The sequence below is a fragment of the Strigops habroptila genome, chromosome 2, assembly GCF_004027225.2.
Source record: "Strigops habroptila isolate Jane chromosome 2, bStrHab1.2.pri, whole genome shotgun sequence".
Lineage (NCBI taxonomy): Eukaryota > Metazoa > Chordata > Aves > Psittaciformes > Psittacidae > Strigops > Strigops habroptila.
This window is the reverse complement of record NC_044278.2, coordinates 39,173,236-39,198,407: the sequence shown is the minus strand read 5'-3', so window position 1 is coordinate 39,198,407 and position 25,172 is coordinate 39,173,236. Positions and strand designations below refer to the sequence as shown.

The window sequence follows — 25,172 nt, the reverse complement described above, 5'->3', positions numbered from 1 at the left end:
AAATGAGACTGAATCCAATTTTTAAATCTAATGTCATTACATCCAGATTTTTTTCTGTAATGCTGTAAATAGGAAGTCTCACATTAGATACTGGTAAATATGTTGAAAACTCTAAAATAACTCAGTGCTTGCTTTCTTGAAGAACTGCGAATTCATGGCAGCTTTAGTCAGTTAAATGTTTCAAAAAATTATGTTAGCATTTCTCTAATTATTTAAAATATGAAAGAAAGACTTCGTTTTCTAAGAAGTACTCTCAAGTCACTTCACATTTGCATACTATTGAATTCTTAAATATTCTTCAGGACATAGAACTAACAATTTCAGAGACAACAGAGTAAATGAATAAGACCTGCAATCTCATCCTGTGTGGCAGTTACTTGCCTTCCCTTTACATTTTGCTTACAATAATTTTGCAAGTAAATTTGCTCCTTTCTGAAGCTACTGAAACACTGGTCTCATTGAACCAAAAAAAAAAAAAAAAAAAAAGAGAGAATATATGCATGCAGATTTTTATGTGTTAGAGGTTATCACAAAGACTTTAGGAACAAAGGCAGGTGTTTAAGTAAAAACAGTCTGTTAAAATATTACTCCTAATGAGCATAAAGAAGGAAGAGATGCCCCTAACACTATTCATAGGACTTACCATAGTAGGGGAGCAGACAGTAGTACCTGGGTAAAGGAATTGCCTGCTGACAGGCTGTAAATAAGAGTTTCTGTCATTTCATACTGCTCATGGTTCTGGGCAACAGTTACTTTCACCTAATTGGTGACTGGGTAGGTTGAAGGAGGCTGCAGATTTATATGCTTTGGCTGTTTCACTAAAATCACTTCTACCACCTCAGTCTCCAAACATTTTAAGAACAGCAGAGTAAATTACAGGATACTAAATAGGCTTGGATTTTCTTGATGCTATCAATTAGAAGAATTTTTTTTGTCTGTATTCTGATTGACCACCTGTGTTGATTAACTTGGTCCCTAAATTCATGTACCCAGGGCTATATCATACAATAATGTATATTCTGTTAGTGTGAAGCATCCCCCTACCAAACCATGCTTTCCTTATTCAGAGTGGGGTTTTGTTGTTTTTATTTTATTTTGTTTTTTGGATTTTGTTTTTGTTTTTTGGGGGCCTAGCCAAAATTATTTAAAGGCTTTTAAAAAATTTTTCTTTCATATCACTCTTTCTGAAAGGTCTTTTCCTGCACTGCAGCCTTACACTCCTCACTGGAATATCTTTGCTGGTCACAAGCTCATAATTAGCAGAGAACTCACTTTGTGGTCACATTTTCCTGATGAGAGGTTTGGTCAACCATTCTGCTCTTCTAGCTTTTTTGGAGGATAGATGACAAAATTTTAGTAACAGTTATGATCTGGGCAAAATTAAGTGCCTCTACCCAACACAATGATCCAGGGTGCCTGTTCTCCAACACAGATTAATTTCTAGGAACATAAAAAGTAGAACAATGTTCTTATTTAGAAGTACCTAGTCTAGAACTAGCCAGCTAAGTTCCACCCGAATTACCACACAACACAACATTTAGTAATTATCTTACTCCCTTCACAGGATTGAAAAGGTAAGTAAGGTCTCAGCAAGCCACCAGCAATGATATTATCTAATACACTTGAGCAGCTCTGGGGCTACAAAAAAAATCCGTGCCACTTTTACTCAAGAATATAATAAGAAAGGGAGGAAGGACACCTTGTAGCCTCACAGCCTTTTTGGGAGCACTTTGACACCTGGAGTAGGCAGTTTAGGTCTTGCCCTTTGTCCACTGAGCCATATGCTTCAATATATATATATATTGCCTAAGAAGTGATATATAACTGTAATTTTGTGATCATTCAGCCATTTCTGGGGCATGTTATTTCCTGTTCTTAAAGGGCAACTCTCCCCAGTGATCCAAAATAACTTCTTACTCCTTCTTAAAATGTCCCATAACTTTCTTACAAATCCTGTAGCAGCAAACCTGTACCAAGGCACTGGTTTCAAATGAGGTACTCAGTAACACGCTATCCCTTTCAGAGCTATCGTTTTATCTTGCTATTGACATTTCTTTCACAACAAGTGGTTTTCCCCTCCATTTGTTTCCATGGCATAGAGTCCTCATAGGAAAAAGCAAGGTTTAAGCTGTAAAGTACATCAGGATGATCAATAACTTCTGCATCTTGGTTGGATGGCCACATGCAGACAGTTGCAGTCAACGGCTTAATGTCCAACTGGAGATGCGCAATTAGTGGTGTCCCTCAGGGGTCAGTATTGGGACCGATCTTGTTGATCTTGTTCATCTTTGTTGGTGACATGGACAGTGGGATTGAGTGCACCCTCAGCAAGTTTGCCAATGACACTAAGTTATGTGGTTCGGTTGATACGCTGGAGGGAAGTGATGCCATCCAGAGGGACCTTGACACGCTTGAGGTGGGCTGATGCTAACCTCATGAAGTTCAACCAAGCCAAGTGCAAAGTCCTACACCTGGGTCAGGGCAATCCCAGGCACAGCTACAGGTTGGGTGGAGAAGAGATTCAGAGGAGCCCTGTGGAGAAGGACTTGGGGGTGCTGATTAATGAGAAGCTTAACATGAGCCAGCAGTGTGTGCTCACAGCCCAGAAAGCCAACTGTATCCTGGGCTGCATCAAAAGAAGCGTGACTAGCAGGTCGATGGAGGTGATCCTGCCCCTCTACTCTGCTCTCATGAGACCTCACTTGGAGTATTGTGTACAGTTCTGGTGTCCTCAACATAAAAAGGACATAAAGTTGTTGGAGCGAGTCCAGAGGAGGGCCATGAGGATGATCAGGGGGCTAGAGCACCTTCTGTATGAAGACAGGCTGAGAAAGTTGAGGCTGTTCAGCCTGGAGAAGAGAAGGCTGCGTGGAGGCCTCATAACAGCCTTCCAGTATCTGTCGAGGGCCTATAAGGATGTTGGAGAGGGACTCTTCATCAGGGACTGTAGCAATAGGACAAAGGGTAATGGGATCAAAGTAAAACAGGGGAAGTTCAGGTTAGTTATAAGGAAGAAGTTCTTTACAGTGAGGGTGGTGAGGCACTGGAACAGGTTGCCCAAGGAAGTTGTGAATGCTCCATCCCTGGAGGTGTTCAAGGCCAGGTTGAAGAGAGTCTTGGGTGACACAGTCTACTTGTGAGGCATCCCTGTCCATGGAGGGGGGTTGGAACTAGATGATCTTAAGGTGCTTTCCAACCCTAACTATTCTATGATTCTATGATCTTTATGACATAGAAAAGCTATTACTCAGGTTCTTGAGAATTTCTTGAAATATGTGGAATCCAGTGAGCAGAATACTGGAGTTTATTCAATAATTCAGCTTAAAAATATCAACAAGTAACCGGGCAAACTGTATACAAGTACAGTTTTCTCTTACTCTTTTCCTTCATAGTGTTGGTAACTACAAGTTTTGCTACTGGATGACAAATTTCAGATTGTATGATTTTTTAATTTTTTTTTTTCAAGTGGTAAACCCTTTATTTGCATTCAATAGCTCAAAGAGAAAACTGCATGGATGGTAGTACCATGGAGATGACTGCTTTATTAAGATGACAAGAACAACAGTATAGCTGTAATTCACTGTAGAGTTTCCATACATTCTGTAGTGAAAGTGATGACGAGTTGATGATTTTGCAATAAAACTGTCAAATACAGCAAGCTATTCAATAAAGGTTATTTTATGAGGTGTCACAGAGACATTCAAATTCTTTTCAGACTAGTTTAAGTGCAGCTTTCCTAACAACCAATTATAACATATGGCTTTTCTTTTTTTAAAAAATAAACAAAAAACCCAAAACAGAAAACCAAAATAACTCTTCTGAAGGCATCCTCTATAAGTTATTCATACATTTGTGGACTTGGTTTTAAAAACTGTCAAGTAAAATTTAAAAATTAATCTTTTGGTTCCCATGTGTAATTCTTGATCAAAATATTCTTCCTTGAAATGCTTGTATTTATTGTTATTATTTATGTATTTAAGATAATAGAACTTAATTAACCTCTCAATAGATATTTTGAGAGTTCACTACATTTCACACTCTTGCTGAAGAAAGATGTGTGTTACTTTGGCTTCTTATCATCTTGAAAGAGAGATTCTTTGGTCAGTAAAAGATTATTTTTTCACAATTCTATAAATATTCATTTTCTTACCTCATCTATTGCTTACACAGCCAGAAACCACATTATAAAATTGGGATGTAAATTGCTAGCAAAGTAAAACAGCAGAAAGGTTATTCACCATTACCTTTTGCATGCGTGTGAACACAGCAGTAGGAAGGTCTGCTATGTAAATTTCTTACATTTCCAGGATCTAGCAAGATCTAACATAGCCTTTGTAATTACTTTGGTATTTCTGATTCTAAGACTGTAATTTTGTTTTTATTATCTTTCAGTATATTTCTATATTGAGTTGTTACTGGTTTTATGTATTTTATACATAGGAACTGATGGATAATAAAAGGAATTTTCAAAGTTTAATTACTTTATCATATTCAAAGTTGCTTATAAACTCATTCAATTTAAAGAAATAACATTTTTATCAGTAGTAAAACAAAGCAGTTTGGAGTTGCAATGCATTATGTAGAGAAAAACGTTATTGTAGAGCATATGGTTCTGTTAGAATAGAATGCTTTATCAAGGACATTAAAAGAGCAGAAAGATATCTTGCTTTTCCCACCACTTTTCCTCAAGAATGTAATTATTATTCTTATGTATTCTCTAATGTATAAGTTGTAAACAAACTATGATTTACATAAAATAAACAAAGATTTAAATATAATGTTATGTAAACATAACACAAGCTTCGCTTTATACAGCCAAGTTCTTTTTATGTAGCAAAGCTTCAGCAATTTCATACAGATAATGAAGTAAGAGTGGGCAGAAAATATTCAAAATAAATAATTCAATTGTATAAGCTTATCTTTAGTTTCTTTTTATTTTTAATTTCCTATAGAAAGACTAAACCTATGTAATACTCATCATCATTGACTTCATTTACTTTTCTGCAACTCTCCATAAAGATTCTCTAACAAATGTCTTTTGATTTGCTTGATTTTGTATAAAATATTTACCTTTTTTGTTTTCATAAATATTTTTAAAAGGCAGTAATGGTTTCTAAATATAATTCAAAGTTTGACTTTACAGAGCATAATATATATATTTCTGCAAGCAGAATTACTTGAGAGTTACCAGTGTTAGCACAGAAGGCATAACCTTCAGGATTTTAATTCCAGTTGATGGCACACTAACCCATTCTGTGACCCAGAATACAGCTATCTTATGGAGTAGCTACAAGTCTCATTTAGTATTTATAATAGATCTGTCCTGTGACATTGGCCAGATGATTATGTAGGGTTTTTTTTACTAGCACCTTAATAGCAAACAACAATGAACAACATATTATTACAAATTAACTCATGTTTTCAGCTTTTTACTTCTCAAAGTATGAGTTCCTGCGCTTCAGCCTGGGAAGAGGTAGTGCACCAGATATAGCTGCGTCTCTCTGTTCCTATGTGACAGACCAGCCCTGCATTCCCTCTCCTTCCTGATGGAATACAATGGGTTTGGCACCTGATAGTGTGACATTATAGAAGGCTGAGTGTGAGAAAGGTTCACAGCTGCTGCAAAGGAGCACAAGTGGCACAGTGCTCAGGTCATGAGATTGAACAGACTGAATGAGTACTCACAACTGCTAAGATATAACCATGGTAACCTATTTGTATTCACGAAGAGGGAAAAAAACCCACGGGAAATGGGAAACAGTCTGTGGGTGAGGTAGTCAGGGAGGACTTGCAGCAGGACTCTGGTGCAAGGTCCACATATAAAGAAGAGGATGCTCTCTGGAGCTGTGGGGAACACACAGGCCTTAGCAACTGAAGAAGGTTCTCTAGTCCAGCGTTCAGCTCTGGCTGCGAGCAAGATTCCCAGGGATGGACTTGGGGACAACACAATGAGTGCGGTAGGCTGGGCTCAGCATGCACTGGACTGCAAAGCAAAACAAGTGCGGTAGGTGAGAGCACTGTGAAGCACAGCAGGCTCCGGAAGAGCTTTGTTAAGGAGGACATGGTTCGAGAACCCCAGCTGTGCTGGCCATAAGGAGTGTTCCTATGTTCAGGACAGCATAGCACTGTGAAGGGGTGCAAGGGGTGAACTACCCCCACAGTAGGTGCAGCAAGAATAAATGGATCCTGTCTATACAGGTATTTAGCAGGTCTAATTCAAACCATAGTGATTTCCTTCTTCTTCACACAACATGCAGGGGAAAAAATCATGCAATTAAAAATATTAAAATTACTATTGTTTTTTTAGAGAAGTACTTTAGGTGACTGTACATCACCTTTGGCTTTTATTTGGAAGAAACCTTTTATGTCTCATTGTAAAGTCCTAGCATTTTTTTCCCTGGAAGTGTCATGATATCCTTAAAATTCATAAGTAATAAATACCTCTTGAATAGTATTTAGTACTACCTACAATTGTACAACTATAAACTAAGGGTGAAAAAATCTTCATGAATCTAGTTTGCTACCTCAGAAAACTGGATCAAAAACTACCCTAATCATAGTTTATCACCCCCCATTGCAGAAACACTGACCCTGTGTACTTCTGACAAGAAATATTTTGTTGACTTTAAAATTATTTCATTAGCACCAACAGGATGATGCTAGAAGATGATATGCTACAGCAAGATGTACTTGAAAGGACACAAAGGGACACAACCTGTATCTACTGCATCCTAAGCTGCGCTTTTGCTGACAAGGATATTGATAGATTCAGCATAGAAAATTAATTGCTAAATCAGAGCAAAAATTAATCTTGTATACTTTAAGTTCAAACCCAACTAATCATTTTTGGAATTCTTATAAATTAAAACTAAGAAATAATCATTAAAATATAGTCACAAAGCTAGCCACAGATGCAAGCTGTAATATAATTGGGTTATCGCACACTCATTCATGATTTACAGTCTGATAGCTTGCTTTCCTTTTTTTTTGCTGTATGAAAACCAGCACTTAATCTATCTTAGAAGGCAATTTCACTTAAAGTGAAGTGCAGTTTTCTTACAGAACAAAATTTAGCCATGCATACAATTCACATGAGGACATATAGGAATTATGCTCGCACTTCATGTGAAATCTGCAATTCTTATCATCAGAAGACTTGTCTTAGAATTAAAAATTAAAACATACCAGAAAATACTGATGGGAGTACTACATATGTTGGCTTTGAATAAGGGCTGTAAAGCTAAGGTGTATGTATGCACTTCTGAATTCAACGGAGTATGTGATTCTAAAATTAATTGCACGTCAAACAGGATCACATTCTTATGTAACATATAAGCGCTATCCATTTCTTCTCACACTTCGAATAAAACAAATGCACTTTCTATCTCTCTCTCTGTCTCTCTTAGTAATATGTTCCAAGGCCAGGAAGAGAATAGCAGTTAAATAATATAATTTCACATGAAATGTAGTCTAAATAACATCTGTATGTGTTACTAACAACAATACAGTCCAAACATGCAATGTGATTTTCATGTATTATGGAAACTATTTAACTGATGGAATAAAAAGGAACAGGTAATGTGTGTATATATATATTTATTTTTTTTTAATTAAAGGAATAGAGAAGCTTAGTCTATGCATACACCTTCTTAGTTATCAGTTTCAGGGAGGAAACTGGAGGTGTCTCCAGGCCAAGCTGTAGAGACAGTTTGTATCCACCTAAAGTGAATTGGCCGTGCCCACATTCAAAGCATTTGGCTTGGATCTTTCCTAAGCTCCACAGAGGACCTCTAGGATTGTAAAAAATTGATCTTTTGTAGTTTTCAGTCCTGAATACTCAAAATAATAACTGAAGGTGTATAACAGTCCACGACAGAGGGCTGCTTCAATGGCATGACCTTGAGAATGTGTTTGATCCTATAGCGAGGCATGTAAGGACACACAGGCATCCAAGAGTGACAGGACATTGTTGTCTTCTCTAAACTTCTAAAACTTTTTCTCTCATTTTTCCATCTTAAACACACCCAGTTGGTTAATTCTGGAAAGGGGAACCTTCCCAGAACTGAAGAACTAGTAAAGACTAAGGGCAGAACATCAGACTTGTGCGTTTGCTGAGAGGAGATGTAAGAAGAGGCTTCAGCTGTACTATGAGGGATGGAATTGAAAGCTTCTTACAAGCCTACAGCCATACTCTGTAAATTCTTTCTTTTTCCTCCTTGTTTAAGAATAAATGTATTTCTTCATCTGTAGTGATCACATTCTACATTTTTTACAATATGCTTCCACTATGAAGACAAGCAACATCAAGTTAAGGTGAAAAATTTGAAATATATAATCACTGACTTTCACTGACATTTATTCTACACGCAATTTGGAAAATCTGTGCAAGAAGTGTCTCCTGATGGAACTCTCCTACTGGCAAAGGCATAAAGTGTCTGAAAAATGCTATGCTTTACCAAGTATTACAATATTTTCCATATTTTCTGAAACATCATATGATACCAGAATTACCACTTACTGCGGTCAGTAATTATAGTTCTGGCCTCCTGATTGCTCGTCTTGTTTTTTAGATTTTGTGCTGCAGTTATCAGTTCATCCAGCTGGGGACGTCTTTGCTCCAGATCCTGTAGTATTGCCTAGTTGCACATAAACACAAAAACAAAACAAAGAAAAATGCATGTAGAGCTGTTGAGAAGACTATGTATAGGGACTTCTTTGGTGAGAGATTGATTTAAAGCAGAAAGATTGTTTGCTGTTTCAAATAATACGAAGAATTTGGTCTAGACTTTCCAAACATTCTTGTTATTCTTAACATAAAAATACCAAGTATAACTTATAATAGAAATTTTAAAAGAACCTATAAAACTAGAATATAGAATTACAATAATTCTTCATTTTTTAACCTATATTTTCCTAGTAACTCATGAAGCCTAATTAATAATATTTGTTTCTTAATGTGTTAAGACTCTTTAATTACTATCTCTTGCTTCTAATTCATATAAGACTATTAATGTTGCTTTTTCTGTCCTGACACCTTACCTAGCAGAAACGTAATTAACACTGACAATAACTTACATGTTAGTTAAGCAGATACATAAAGCCCAGGCAATCTGACTAGAAAGTAAGAAGTGGATCTAGCATTTCTCACAGGGAAAAAGATGGGCTTTAAAATAATGACTTGTGGTCTTTAGGATGTAATAAAAACTATGACACAAGAGCTTTAGCTATAATGAAAATGAGAACTCAAGAAAAGTAAGGTATATAAGATTCATGCATATATTAGTTTAACTTATTTTGAAGGATTAGGGAAGAATAAACAAGGAATCAGTATAATGGTTTCCCGGATAAGAAGCATCCAAGCATGTATTTAAAAGACATTGACCAAATCTAGCAACTTCAAGTTCCTATCATGTAGCTTACAGAAAAGATGCTCACTAGATTTCCCAGTCTTAGGAGTTGGAAGTAGCAATATTTATTGCCAAATTATGAACAAATGACCTTTTTCTGCCCACAATTTTGAGTCAAGAGAACAGAATGGCATGCTGTCAGATAGCCAGTAGATATAGTACATCAGCTATTATGCTGACAACAAAGGTTAGTGGAAGATTTTTATTTTTAGGGCTTTTTATGTGGACAGTGTTCAGTGCTTAGGTAATCTTTTCATATGCTCACCTAGCTGTGGACTATGTGTCTTGAGCATTTTATTGTCTTAAAAGTCCATTCCCTGTGTCCCTGCTCCCCACCCCTTAAAATTTTTTTATTCTAAATAATCATAGTTTATTTTAACAAGCTGATATGATCTTAAGGTCCTTTCCAATCCTAACTATTCTACTGGATAGAAAATACCTGCAGAGTCTGATCTTAAATTTGGCCCTTCAACATGAGATTAGAATTACATAATTACATCAAGTTGAAGGTGACAGGTAAAAGTTTAACATAATTTTCTTTTCAATGAGATTAACAAAAGAGCATGAGAATATCACTTTTAGTAACTAGAGCATGTATCATCAAAACCAAGCTAAAAGCTCCACAGTTTCATTTTTGTGCAGTTAGAACTCTTCAGAAAAAAAGGTAATTTTCAAGATACACATCCTGAAAAATTTTTGCCTTTAACTTCTGTATCAGAAGTTCTCAGAAAATCTGTTACAACTGGCTTTCTAAACTCATACTCAGAGCTTGGATGGTATTTTTTCACATGCATACTGATTGACTTGCATATAGAGACATGCAGTTAAAGCAGCAGCTTGCATAATTAAGCAAGGAACAAATTTCTCATTAGAAGTTTCTCCTTAGTGAAAGCACTCAAGAAAAAGAAATAAAATCTATTGATGCAGTTACTACCTCTAGATATCTATGTGCCTTCAAAACTCCATTTTCTAGGCAGACAAGTTAACGAGTGACATGAATTTTACAACAGAAAAAGCAGTCCCTTTGCAGCCTAGAAACATCTGTATTATACATATTGCCAAAATGGATTGTGCAGAAGGAACATTAAAACACATACAACATGCTCAGATAATTGTGTGGCATCCAAAGTAGTATTTCCCTCTCACTCTCCTTCCCCTCCCCAGTAACTGTTTGGAAGACGGAAAGAAAATTAAGTGATTCTAAGGTCTTACTCCAACAGTGACTCTAAACAGTTCCCTAAATTTTCTTAAACATAATTTTTATATTTGGTATACTGAATAGGTGAATGATTCCTCTGATCCAGCCTGAGTCTCCAACCAGACATTAAATGCTATCCTTGTACCACAGAAGAAAGCTTCTGCTATGTGAAATCCAGCAAGAAACTAAGCAATAGGCAAGGACTGCTCAATAAGGATTTGCTCAATACGAAAATGAGCAAATGGAACTGATGTATACCTAAGTGCTTACAGAATGATTTACCCACAAAACACATCTGCAGTTTCTGAAGTGGACACTCAGGAAAACTAGCAAAGCCTCTTTAAAGTGAGTCTTGCTAGCTCTGATGTTCCCCTGGGGACACAACAATCCCGTCCCTATATGGACTGTGAGGACAACCTTCCCTCTACCATTTAATGTGAATAAAATTACTTTCTGCCAGATGTACTAAAGTGCATTTTTGAGAGGTCAAGAAGGACATCTTGAAAACATTATACTATGAACAGATCTGATGATTCTTGATTCTTCTCCTTTCAGGAAACAATAATATATAGTTATAGAATAGATAGTTTTTTTCTTAGTATTAGAAAGGTAACTGAATAAGGAAAAAAAAAAATCCTCAAATCAAAACATTTTTCTTTCATTTAATACGAAGTGTCTGAGAACATTACCCAAACAATACTTTATTTGGTAAATTTTTATCAATTAAAATTGTTGTAAAATCATTATATTTATTGGTACAATTTTATCAATTGGTACAATCTTAAAAACTTAGTAAATATATGTTCCATGTGGAACCCACGTTGCACATGCACATACAAACCCTGATGGAAACTTGGATAAAAGTAGCTACTAAAGCACACCTTTCCCTAGCCTTCCTGTGATCCTGTAGCATGACAGTAAACAGCAACACTTTTGATCAAATTCAGAAAAATATGCTGTGACTGGACAAGCTAATAATACAAATTGATTTTGTGGGTAACAAAAATACAAGTAATTATGCTAGGAAAAGAAGTGCTTTGATGAACACAAAAGAGTGCTAAATATGTTAAAAAAAAAAAAATTGAATATCAGCTGAATAGTAGCTGAAATGATCTAAAACATAGAAATGAGAAAAAAAAAACCTAACCCAAACGAATAACCACAACACCCAAGCCCCAGATCAGAAGCAATTCACATATGGAAATACATTTTAAAACTTACAAATTCAGCCAAATATTTAATGTTGTAAAACCGGATCCTCAACAGAAAACTAAGGGGAAACTATTAGAAGATGTTACAACAGCTACGAGAAGAAAATCCCATTAATAATGGCACCCTGGTGGGGGCATAGCAGATGCAACAGACCAGATGCCTCTGATTTGGAATGTCAGCACACTGAAACAAATGTGCTACGTAAAATGGGTAATACAGAAATAAGCTATTATGAAAGGATTGTCTCAAAACAAATTAAACAGAGATCTATCTAGTCCCCATCAGATCACAAAAAGAACAGGTAAAAAGACTTATGGAGTCAGCTACACTGAAAGGATGTTGCGATTTTTTTTTAAGACTTCTGTTCTTGTGCTATGCAAGCGTGTGAGTAATTTCCCTTTACTCTCACTTACCTAGTGCTCTGTAAAGGTAAAATAATGTATCCTGCAAAGTATTATAGCCAATATTTTAATGAAGAGTTTTTTGTTTAATAGTAAATGTAGTTCAACATTAGTAGGCCAACAATGAAGAAGGACTATTGACATCGATGGTTGTTCAAATACATCTTTAAACCCCAAAAGAGCTTTTATTTTTCTTCAATATACCTATGAGTGCAAACATCATAATACTTGGTGACAGCGCAGTAATGGAAAGATGAGATTCAGTCATCAAACCTGCCTACAGTTTGTTAGAAAGTGATGCTATTCACTTTTAACAACCTTTCCACACTTGTGGACAGCAGCTGCTCAAAAGAAAAATCCAATTTTCAGGTTCCTAACTTTTATGATTTCTTTACACAAAATGGGGGTTGAGATATGGAACAAATTGTTCAAGTCAGCAACTGAAATAACTTGCATAGAAATTGCTAAAAAGTAAACTGAAAAACTGAAACAGGTGAGGTATGACAAATACTTGTTGGGACTGCAAAGCTTGGGACCAAGAAAGAAAATGTTCTCCAGTTTTAAAATGTACCATGTTACAGCCTGCATATTTGTCACTCTAGCCATGTGTGTAGTAGTTTAAATAAAAGATAGGATCTTTAAAAATCTATCCAATCTTTTTTCCTGACTTTATGGCATTATTAAACTGAAATATCTGAATCCCAGGATGGTACCAAGTCTTAAACATTCAACTAATCACTTACTAGTGATGATTATGGGTGTTTGCTCTACAATATCAGGAACAACTGTCCTTACACTAGAAGCCAGGACTTCTGTTTCCCACTGTTGAACATCAAACTATAAATGAGAGTTTAAGTTGCTTTTCTGCAACATTATATATGATTGTGCCTCAGTCTGTATGCTACTTTCGAAAGGCTCTGGGTCTATGTCCTGGGTTCAGCAGTAGCAGTCATTTTTCTCCTCCTTAGTAGCTGGTGCAGTGCTGTGTTTTCAACTTTAGTCTGGGAACACTGCTGGTAACACCAATGTTTTTAGTTCTTGCTAAGTAATGTTTGCTCTGAGAAGGGACTTTCTCAGTCTCATGCTCTGCCAAGGAGGAGGGCAAGCCAGGAGGAAGCAGAGACAGGACACCTGACTCAAACTAGCCAAAGGGGTATTCCACGCCATGGCACATCATGCCCAGTATATAAACTGGGGGAGTTACCCAGAAGGCCAGATTGCTGCTTGGGTCAGACTGGGTATCGGTCGGTGGGTGGTGAGCAATTGTATTCTCTCCACTTGTTATTTCCCTTATCATTATTATCACTGGTGGTAGCAGTAGTGGTTTTGCATTATACCTTAGTCACTGGACTGTTCTTATCTCAACCCGTGGGAGTTACATTCTTTCAATTCTCCTCCCCATCCCTCCGGGAGCCGGGGGAGGAAGAAGTGGGTAAGTGAGCAAGCGGCTGCGTGGTTCTGAGTTACTGGCTGGGCTTAAACCATAACAGTCTACTTCGTAACTGTCTGACATTCGTAAATTGAAAAATGTCTCTGAAAACAAAGAAGTTAAAATGCCATTTAAAAATTGAAAGATTGTTAGGTAAAGTACGTCACACGATTTCCTTTTTAGCATTTAACTGAGGAGTCCTCTGTAGTGGTAATGACAATGATGTCTTTACAATTATTTTGTGTATTTTTTTTTAACTAGGTAAGAATAGTAAGTGATCCAAAAAACATGAAGTTTGGTCAAAAAGAAGATTTACAGAAGACCTTTAATATTAAGAGTAAACTGGAAGCACCATTTTGTCATAAACAACCCATGCTGAAGATTAAAACTTCCCAGCTGTTTGGGATGTTTTGTTTTGCCCACCCCCAATCTTGTTTAATGAAATGGACCAGTGGCCCACAAGACAACAACTGAATAATTCATATGGGAATGTTAGAGAGAAGGAAGATATATTTTAATTCTTACAAACCTATTCACTCCAAACTCACTATGATATTCTTAGAAAAAGCATAATTCCATCACACAGTTGCTGAGGAAATGATTTGCCCATTTTTTGAAACATTTTAGACTCTAAACCTTAGATTTAAACAACACATGAAGCAATTACTTCCTGAGCAAAATGTATAGCCACGACAACTTTTACTTAAAAGAACTGAGTTTCTTAAGGCTGGTTGGTTCCATAAATATAATGTGTTATATACACACCTAGAAAGAGAGAAAGCTTTGGAAAAAAGCATGCTAACATTTTCAAAAAATGCAGATATGCAACACCTACAATTCATCTGCATAATAAAATTGGCTTTGCTAAGTTATTCCTCCCAAGCACAAGAATTTGTTTTCTTGTCACTAAGCAAGAAAAGAATATGAGCGAAAGCCATCATTTAGATACTCTCTACATTTAAACATAAAAATAGGAAATAATGAAAATAATATAATACAGTGGAATTTCCTTTTTAAAACAACTTCTGCTTCGGCTATTAGCTGTTTTGTGTTTTCCCTCCAAAGAACATCTAAATTTAGGGAAATAAGAGGAGTTACTATTTAGCAGTGTTGCTAGCTGATTGGTACCTGTCTGTGAAATCAAAACATTAACAGACTGGACAGAGTGATTTATGCAGCTTAAATTTCCATAAGCACGTATTTTTATGCCCGCTTAGGGCCCACTCAAGAACGGCCTAAGTAACTTTCACCATTGTCACAGTGAATATATCAGTTCCATCAGTGATGCTGTAGGAAAGCCACCAGTGACAGGTGGACATTCTCACTAGATGCATGAAAAAGCATCACAGAACTTTTTATATGCTTTTTGTGACAGTCACCCATCAAATTATATCGGTGGCATTGTAAATGGCTGAGGACTTGTTCCTTTACAACATACGAATTTTAGTTCATACTAGGAAGTTATGATAGCGAAAAGTGCATCTTGCTTTTGATGCATACTAACGAAAACAAGCAGAATGGGGAGTACTTAATTTGAATCTCAAAGTTCTGTCCAACAATGTAAGGTGATGGTGATAGCTGGAGCTGGGATAGCTCTCACCCTCTCTTCTTCCCCTGCTCCGTTTGTCTATAAATGAGGATTTGGGAGTAGGTATTGCAACATTTCTAAGGAAAGGTGACTGAACTGTAGAAGTGGAAAAAAACCTTTAAAATTTGAGTTCACAGGGAAATCAACTGCTCCAGACCTGCAGGAGGCAGATACCCTTTTACTCATTCACAAATGGGGTAGTTAGCAAGAAAATGTATACCCAGCATGGGTCAGAGTCACAAGTAAAGTACAAGAATGAGACCTTCTGAGAAGCTAAAAGTAGGCCAAAGTCCACCAAGATGTTTTCTACCATCCTCATAGACCACCAAATTGGGAGCCGACACTAGGAAAAAGGTAGCATCTGCATAGGCTGTAAGACAAAGGTAGTATGATTTGAAGCAGGTCCAGCAAGGCAAGATGTGCCTTTGAAGTAAAAAGGTGGAAGCAAATAAAAGTTCAGCCTGCAGCTGGAAAGATTTTCAGACTAGGAAAATAGGCTGCAGAGACATGAGATGCCTGCACTAGACGTCTGCAATAGATGTATTGTAACGGGATCTCCAATTAATGCATGTTAGAGGCAGCTACCCAGATGTAAAGTTAAGATATCACAAATTTGGGTATGTGATATGAACTTATAATGCTGTAGAGATTTCACACTCATTTAAAACTTTCATACCAATCATTACTTGTTACCAACAATAAAAAACAGAAACTCTGTCACAAGGAGATCAGTTTATACCAAGTCAAGATGAAGTAAGTGACCAAAAGAGCTCGATGAGACAGGAGAAGGCCTACCTTAATAAACTTGGGCTTTCTGAACCCACTTCTTTTCAGGAGAAAAATAAAATATAAAGAGAGGCTAAGATTTCCAAAATCTTTGCAAAGTATTGGCATTTACAATGGTATGTTTTTGCTGAGCCAATCTGTAACTCAGCACCTCCCTGTTATGCTAGTATCTCAGAAAAGAAGTGTTTAAGAAACAGAAAGGATGGAAGTTGTCCGCATGGTCTAAGGAACCTGCACTATCACAGAGTTGCAAGAATACTGTACTAAAAATAATGCATCAAATGCATCTAAAACGTGAATTTAACTTGTTCTTAACAGCTATTACGGCACCTATTATGCATAATTGTACTATTGTGGCACAGTACAATACAGGGCATGAGGCAGTACTGTAGCAGAAGTAATTGAATTACAAACTTTCCCTGGATAATTGGTAAACAAAAATCCAGAGTCTTTTGGAATGCTAAGTACTTTGAGAAGCTTAGCTACTATGTGCTAAATAAGATCTCCAAGTAAGATACTTTTTGACAGGCTGTGTCATTTTTACAATAATGCATAGTATCATGCCCAAAAATTGATGAAGACTGGCAACTATCTCAGACACCATCTACGTGAAAAAAAGCACTGATCAGAGGGACACTACATAGGAAGCACACTGTCTATGCTATTTTGCATGTGATGCATATCCAGGGAAGAGGGTCAAACCGTCAGCAGCTTGCTCATTCTAACTGAGATGTGTCGATGGGCTCCAGTGCAGTCCATCCAGTGGACAGGATGGAGATAAGATGAAGAGGAGACTAGGAAAGGATTACAGCTTAACACGGTTTGTGAATGAATCATTCTTATATAAAAAGAATTCTCTCTATTATAGCCATTGCCAGCAAAAGGGGATAAAGCTAAGACGTATCTGTAACAAGTAGAACAATATTTAAAGATTTGGGTGTTTGGCTGTAATGCGATCCATTCAAATGGAAGAACACAGTAATAAATCATATGTAGGAACTCAAGGCTGAAACAGGATTACAGCTCCAAGAGTAAATCTCAGTATATGTGAACTATGTATGAAATTACAGCCTTTTGCCCCCATACAATGTGGCTCTTCAATGCTACTTTTATTTTCAATGAAACATGAGCATCTAAACAATCAGACAAAACTATTCCAGGGTATCTTATGTCCTTTCAAGCAATCACAATAAATTACTTAATGGATGGGAACCAGTGTTAGGAGCTACAGAGTTTACTCAGTTCCTGTATTAGTCAGCAGAACCAAAGTCTCTCAGCAGTTAGCTACCATTTATAGAATGTGTATTTGCAATATTTACTATTTTATTTCTCCTCTATAACTAATGGTTTTCAGATAAAGGATTTTTCCATGACACTTACAAATACATATTACCAAGAAAACTGAGGACAGCTGTTCTGTTTCTCATAGTTGCAGCTTTAGCCTTTGCTTTACTGTTTTTTTCGATGATAGTGGTAGTTTTCTTTTCTGAGACTGATCCACTGAAAAATATATTTGTTAATGTACTTCAAAAGCAAAGTTATAGGTTCTTTATGTTGTCACATTTTTAAACAGAAGATACATTTACCTTGCATAAAACAGTAGACATAATATATTATTAATATAAGCAAAATAAACAGGTATTTTTAGCTACCCTTTTTTAAATTTAAGAAAATAGCTATCATGTTTTCATGAAGAAAGAAAGCTAACAGCTTGACTTAATGCTCCCCAAATTATCCAATTTTATAGGGAAAAGATAAGCCTGAATCAACTTTATGCTCTGAAAAAAAACTACAGAAAGACTTCCTCAGTTTCTGTTAGTGCCTCTGGAAATCTTGGATTACTTTTACTGGAAATTTTCTCCAGTAATAGTAAGTGAATAACAATTAGGAAGAATAAAATGGATTTGCACAGCATCATTTGCCAGATATGTTTTACTTTACTACCTTACACAACTAGATATTTTTCTCAAGAATAAGGCAAAATGAAGAAATTGTTTGTTTGGGTTTGCTTTGGAAAAAGGAAACAAAAGCTGTTACATCAATTGTTTCTTACAGTGAATATTATTTGGCTCTGTGTATGTATGTGTGTGTGTGCGCACACGTGTAGGGGGTGGGGGGAGGTGTTTCTTATTTACCATGTCTGATAAGAAATATTGGAATAACTCTGGCATAACTTTAGCCCAAATCTAGTAACTTGGATCCTTATCTTTATTTATATTTCATTGTCGTTCGGAAAGATGAGAACCAAAGTAAGAAGCCTATTTTTGGTACCTAAACTTTTCTGGTATATTCAGAAAGCTTTTACTCCTAAAGCTATATTTCTGGCTTTTATTTTTGTTTTCATTTTTGTTGCTTTGCTTTGTTGTGTGTTGTATCTTTCTTTGTTTTACTTCTAGCTTTTATTCTCCCATATTTCCATAACTATGTACATAATTAAGGCCAACATCAACAATAACACAGAAGGTAAAGGTTGAATGAAAAATTCTGATGTTATTTGCATTTCATTAACAGGGAAAGAAGGAAGGAAGGAAGGAAGGAAATGTATATAATGTGGATACTGCAAGTCCAGGAAAAATATTTCATTTAAAAGGCTGTGGAGATTATTGAGACAAAACAGTGGTGTCCTGTAAAAATGGTTATTAAAAGATTGGGTTGGGCAAGACTTACCTTTACAACCAATTTCAAAGGAGAAATCTCAAGTTCTTAATTGCTAGCAGGAGTTGGTAAATTAATAATACCATCTTGTCTTGGTAGTGTCACAGAGACACCAGTCTTTTGAAAGTAGTATATTTAACACTCAAATCTACAATTTGCCCTTCATGATGTAAGAAGCTATGGGGTAGGCTGAGAAACAGATGTAAGTGCTGCACACTTGAGCATCACTACATGTAGCTAGTGTAGGAGCTGTAGCTGGATGAGGTCCCCCAGTTACTTTATAGTGTGAAAAGTGGATGGAGAGCAAACACTGCAGGAGGGAACTCAGCCACACACAGGCTGTGTGGGAAGATGCTTAGCCACTGCGTGACTAGCAAAAATACACAAGCACTCCTTGTCTTGTCCCAGGTAATGGATGTCCTAGTGACAAGGGCCAGGTCCTTGATTTCTCTTCCCTATTCTGGGACTCCTCGATTCTTTTTTGAGCAATGGTGCCAACTCAACAGACGAGGTGCAAACTAACACCGACTAGAACAGCCTAGTGTAAAGGACATTTCTGAAAAGTGGGAGATAAGAAATACATTGAAAGCAGGTGACTCACTGCCTGGATGGATGCCTTATCCACTAGGAACTATACAAAGGAAAAGAAAAAGGCAGCAGCTCTTACTCCTGCATTTTCAGTGAATACCCTTTCGATATGCCAATGGAGATTACCTGGCAGGTTGAAGAACATGTTCACAGGAGGCAGGTGAAGAAAGGCTCACTCTGAAGATGGGTACTGGATTTTAAATTTCTGCAGAGCAGGTTGTAAGTACTTCTTGCACAGAAAAAGCCAAACTAAAGGTGCACAGCAAATGGCACTATTGTGGAGTTGAGCACTAGCAGAGCTGGGCAGGGGTGTCAAGGCTGTGCAACAGGTGTCTGTGTTACGCAATTGGGCTTTTCTGTCATTTTATGGTCCCACGTCTGGGTCAATACATCTTTCTGCGGAGGGCAAATCTGCTCATGCTAACGGCCACTAAAGACAGTTTTCTGATAATTACAGTAATTATTAATTATGGAAATGATAGTGTTGAAAAGATATATTCGCTGGAAATTGAAGACAGCAAAGTTCAAACAGAAAAGATGTAAACACTTAGTAGCAAGTCCATTTAAAAATCAGAGTAGATGACTAAAGAATATAAGAGATTCTTAACTAACAGAATTGTGTAAATCAAGATTGCATGATTTGTTTTTCTTTTTTTAACAGTCAGACACTATTATGAAGAGCAGGAAGAAGAATTCCTGTGTAAAATCACATGGATTATGGTTTCATATACAGTATATGATCATATTAGTCCTCTGATCTTGAAATCTATGAATCCATGAAAAATTAAACATATATTTTGAATTGATTTTCAACTCATCTATAATGCCAGCTTACCTGAGATGAATTTTCAACACCTGTTTCCTCAAATCAGTATCAGCCCTACTCAGTTCTCTTTCCATCACACATATACAATGTAATTTAAATATATTTAATTGTTTTCTGACTGAAAGCAGTGTTTAAGCATAAAGGTAAGCATAAACCTGGAGCTATTTCCTGTTCAGATAACAGGAACGCTTACTACAAACAGTTAGTGTACTTCATCTGCAACCATTTCTTGACGCAGACTGTGTAGGCATTGATTAGTAGCTTGCAGAGGAGCCACACAATTCTACTTCAGTGGAAGAAAAATCAGCATTTTTCTTTTTCAGAAAATACAGTTTTATTATCTAAATTACAGTTTCAGGAATATATCCAATATAAATAGAAAAGAAAGAATCACTGGTAAAGTCAAACGACACTACTGTAATAAAAGCAGGAACTAATAGTTTGCTTTATATGTGTATTTATTTATACACACATGGCTACATATAACTATATTTAGATCTAGATACTGACTTTGCGGTGGACCTTTGCAGTAACAAAGATGGAACCCAAGGAAAATAAATTTCAAAATGAATGACCTTCCTCTGACTTCTTTTTTATAACTGAAGAGTAACTAAGGCCTGAGGGGCAATGAGCTTTAGCATCAGAGTCTGGTCGAAACAGAAGAGAAGGATTTCTTGGGATACTATTACGACCCACTTATGAATATAATAAATGTTCCTGGCAAAATAAAAATAACCTTAGGCCTTCACCATTAGAAGTCAAAATGAAAATATCCTTCTCTATTATCTTTGTAAAGTAGTTTTGAAATACTGACATTTTTCCACAGAAAAGATTTTCTATGCATTGCAAAATATTGTTTTGCTGCTATAATTCCCTTGCTTTAGAGACACAGAACTTGGGTTTTAGCCACTCAACTTTTTCCTGGGACACAAGAATTAAAAGGGATGTAAAACTGTCTCTTCTAGTATATTTTTTATTTACACTTAGTTCCTTTGTGTTTTGTCAAATATGAACATTTTATAGACAAACTACTTCCACAGTTCCAGAAAGAAATAGGTTTGTCTCCAGGTTTTAGCTAGACTGTTCTCATATACTTGCTCTCCCTTGAACTGTAAAAGATGGGCCTTAGCTAAATAACAAACTATATTATACATTGTTTTGCCTTAAAAATTCTGACCATATTCAGAAATTCACTACATGCAGTTCCATAACAGTGTCAGTCATGGCTGAGATTGGATGAATGTATATCATCCATTTTTCTAGTAATGTTGTTCAACATGAGAAGTAAGATTTTTTAATTCGAAGTTGAATTAAACAGTTCCTAAACTCAAGGGCTTATGGCATTGGATGCTAACAACTCACTAGCAAAAAATGTTCATCTTTATCAGTTAATCCACCTTGATTTTCAGCTTTTCACTGATTATTTTTTTCCATGCCAATAGGGCATTTCTACATCTTACTAGCATCAACACACAATTTGACATGAAGGGCAATACAGAGATAATACATAAAATTGTGGAATAATCACTTTCAAGTTAAACATATCTGAAAATTTGGCCTTATCCTACTTGTGATATTTTCACTTTTTACTCATTAAACTAGTAAGGTGCAAGAAAATGTCATACCATATAGAGGATAAACTATGAATTTATGCAGTCAGCTCTCCACGGGTGGAGAACCCAAATTAACTTGGAGGCTACATCTGGACCCTTTCTCCCACTCTCCCCTTCTCTGTTACCATAACAAAGTCAGTTTAACTGAAAGGCCATACTGGGAGGTGGAAACAAGAGCTTCCAAATGTGTTACACTTTTAAAAATTAATGATTTGTATCTCCCTATGGAAATGTGAGTATTGCTAGATTGTGACAAGCAGTTCTTCCAGAGCTAAATCCTGGAAGTACTCCAAACTGAGGTCACTGCTTTTTGGCAAATACCAGCCTGCAAAACTGGGAGGTATTTTACAGTCTATGCTGCTGAAAAATGTATCTACCTGGGAATTTTTTTTCTTATTCAACTTTCTGACCGTATTCTTTCTTTTCTCTTGAAAATTACCACATACAGATACACTTCTTTCCAGGGACTTTTTCCACCAGACAAAAAAAAAGTAAGATTTATTTTTCTTGTGAGCTACATTTGAAGGCAAACAATTTCTTTTCTCAGCTATTAATTATTAACAAAAGAAAACTGACTTTAGGAAGCTACTATTTCTGTTGCTTCTACTTTATCCCTCGAGATTACCCTTCTAAATACCTTCACTCTAAGCATTAGAAAATGCAAAGATGCGAACAGCGGCTATTGTAAAGGGATTTGAAGAACTCTCTAGAAACATGGGCTGAGGATCATAAAACCAGGAATAAACAAGTGTGCTAAGAAATAAAAGACAAATATTACACATAAGACAGAACAGATGCCAGTATCTTTTAGTTCTGATGAACCAGCTAAAAGCAACATCAGTTTATTTATCCATGACAACATAACTTATTCTGGTTAAAAACTAAACTTTGAAGTACTGACAAGTTTAGGAGCTATGCATCAGCATGTCCTGATACTCTGTTATCAGCTGTTTTCTTGGAAAGGATGTCAGGGCCATTAAGGTGCCACTGGCTGATTAGTTGGTGTAGCAGTAGCACTGATGCCACCATGCCAGCTTACTCTCATGACCCTCCTTTGCAAGTCTGTACCTAGTGCTAGAAAGTTCAGAAGACAAAAGTAACCGGGACACGGCTCCGACAAAAAGCAACAGGAGCAAGCTGGCAACGGAAATGCAAAATGGCTGGGCTGCTTTACTGAAGATGGGTACATGAGGAATGGAGGACGAAAGTTGTTGGTGTACAGGTACCTAAAGTTACATACTTGTCATTTTGATTTTGGTGATGCTGATAGAGAACGCTAAAGTGCAACACCTATAGCAGTAGTGTAGGACATTCTTCAAAACAAAACAAAAAAAATCAAAACTCAAATGTAGTTCTAAGAAACTGCAAAGACCTTCATCAGTTCATAAATTTTAACTTCTTTGCAAAGTTTAATTACTCACTGCTGCAGATGTGCAGGCATTAAGAGATAACAAATAATCATAACAGATTCACCATGTATGCCAAGGTAGTCCTCCTGAGGCTTGATGGTTTATTGTTTTCTAATGTCACTGTAGATCAAAGGAAAATATTTCAAACTGTCTTCCACAGCATAAGAGACATTGCATATGCAAATCAGATCATATGAGTTACTCCCTTCGAATACTGTTCCGTACCATAAACAGCTAAAGTCACATAAGAGATGCATTAAGAGAGATTTCTATACATACACACAATTGCACAGAATCTCTGGCTGAGAGCATACTTACTGAATTACTTCCAAATTGAAGCTCTATGCACAGACTAACAATCATTCAAACCCTAAATAGCCACAAAGCATGATCATACTCATTACTCATACTGAAAAAAAAAAAAAATCAGCTACTGTCACAGCACCATTAACCCAAGAGCTTATAATAAGGTGCCCAGACTCCAGCGTACCACTGCAAGCTGGACATACACTCCTTGGAAGAGGGAACAGCAATCTGCTGTTCCTCTGGCCAGCTGCACCCACACTGCTTCCTTCCTACACAACTGCTTAGATGCAGCTCTACCATATCTGCCAGCTCACCTGTCAGAAAACGGCCAGCACTTCAGGCTGAGTACAAGCACAAGTGCATGAGGGATAGGAAAACAGGAATGGGAGTGAACAACAGGGTAGGGGCATGAAAGGGAGGGTGTGGGGTGTAAGATAAGCAGTGATATGCAAGAGAGGAGCTAACTGATAGCTGAGCTGCGCACTCCAGAAAGGCAGTCAATCCTCTACCTACGGATGATTTAACTTCAATTCTGGATTAAACACGACATGGGGCAGAGGCACTAAAGCTCATTTCAGTAAAGAGCTAGCTCAGGTCAGACAGACTTGACTAATGCACACAGAGCACTTTGTGAACACAGTTGTGTAATTTCTGGGGCCAGCACAGCAGTACAGCACCTTTCAGGAACAGACTGAGTTAATGAGACCTGATGAGTCTCAACTGACTGGATGTAGAACCACTTACCTACTCCTGCAACTGCTCCCCAGCTTGATCTCATCTAAAACAGCTGCAATGAGCCTATCTGTAATCAAGGCACTTCCACAATATTGCAGTACTATTAGCATCTTGTATGTATGTGTGTGCATAAGAGAGAATGAGGTCAGAGTCAAGTCTTTGCTGAATATTCCACTTTTTCTTTTTTTTTTTTTAAAGGCACAGCAAATTCGAATGAACTTCATGGAGCAGCCTGAGGATATCTGTACTAACTGTCCATATTTAATCTTGCATATATTTCCTATTATGCCTATTGGAAGGATATTTTCAAATATTTGTTCTCTTTTTCAACTTCAAAGTCACTGCTTAGCCAGGCTATTGCTCAGAACTTCTTGTCAGCAATCCTTCTTTTTACCTGATGATTTTTTTGGTGGTGGTGGTCTTCACTACATCTTCTACCAGAAAACAAAAAAAAAGTATCTGAAACATATATCTGTTTATATATACAGACATGCTCACACACATATATATATAGAATACGAAACAGTAGACAATATTTGGATAAGGAATACAACCCATCACAGACAGCCTAAGTAGCTTTTTGTGCTGTTATCCACTGTGTTTGTTATCTCCATATTGGCAATGACAGTTTCCAACCTATTGCTCATTTCTCTTCTGCGACATTATACAAGATGGAGATTATTTTTGCAGATGCTCTAAAGTTCGTAATCTTATTTTGTCACAACATTTTTCTCAAATAGAATAAAACAGTCACTGAAACTTTTGAAGTGATAGTCTGAAAAAAGGTTTGTTCTAGCACTAATCCTTATGCTAACAGCTTCAAGGCAGAAGGTCTCTGTGTGAAAGACAATAAACAAACAACGTTAATTTTGTTATTAGTATGACACCATTCTTGTCTAGCTCAATATGAATTGTGATGTGACAACTCATGAATTTCAGCCATAATACTTGGGAATTTGCTCAAGCGATCTCATAGGCATTAGTAGTTATATTTGAGAATATAGGAAGGATATATCAGT

At 36.7% G+C, this 25,172-nt stretch overlaps 1 protein-coding gene across 15 annotated transcripts in view; it reads right to left on the bottom strand.

Moving 5' to 3' along the window:
* Positions 1 to 25,172, bottom strand: part of DMD (dystrophin) — a 1,118,883-nt gene that overhangs the window by 303,733 nt on the left and 789,978 nt on the right. For all 15 annotated transcript variants that reach the window (XM_030475728.1, XM_030475726.1, XM_030475707.1 and 12 more), the window contains one exon: positions 8,519 to 8,636. In XM_030475728.1, the coding sequence (XP_030331588.1) occupies positions 8,519 to 8,636 (118 nt within the window). The remainder of the gene's footprint in view (positions 1 to 8,518; positions 8,637 to 25,172) is intronic.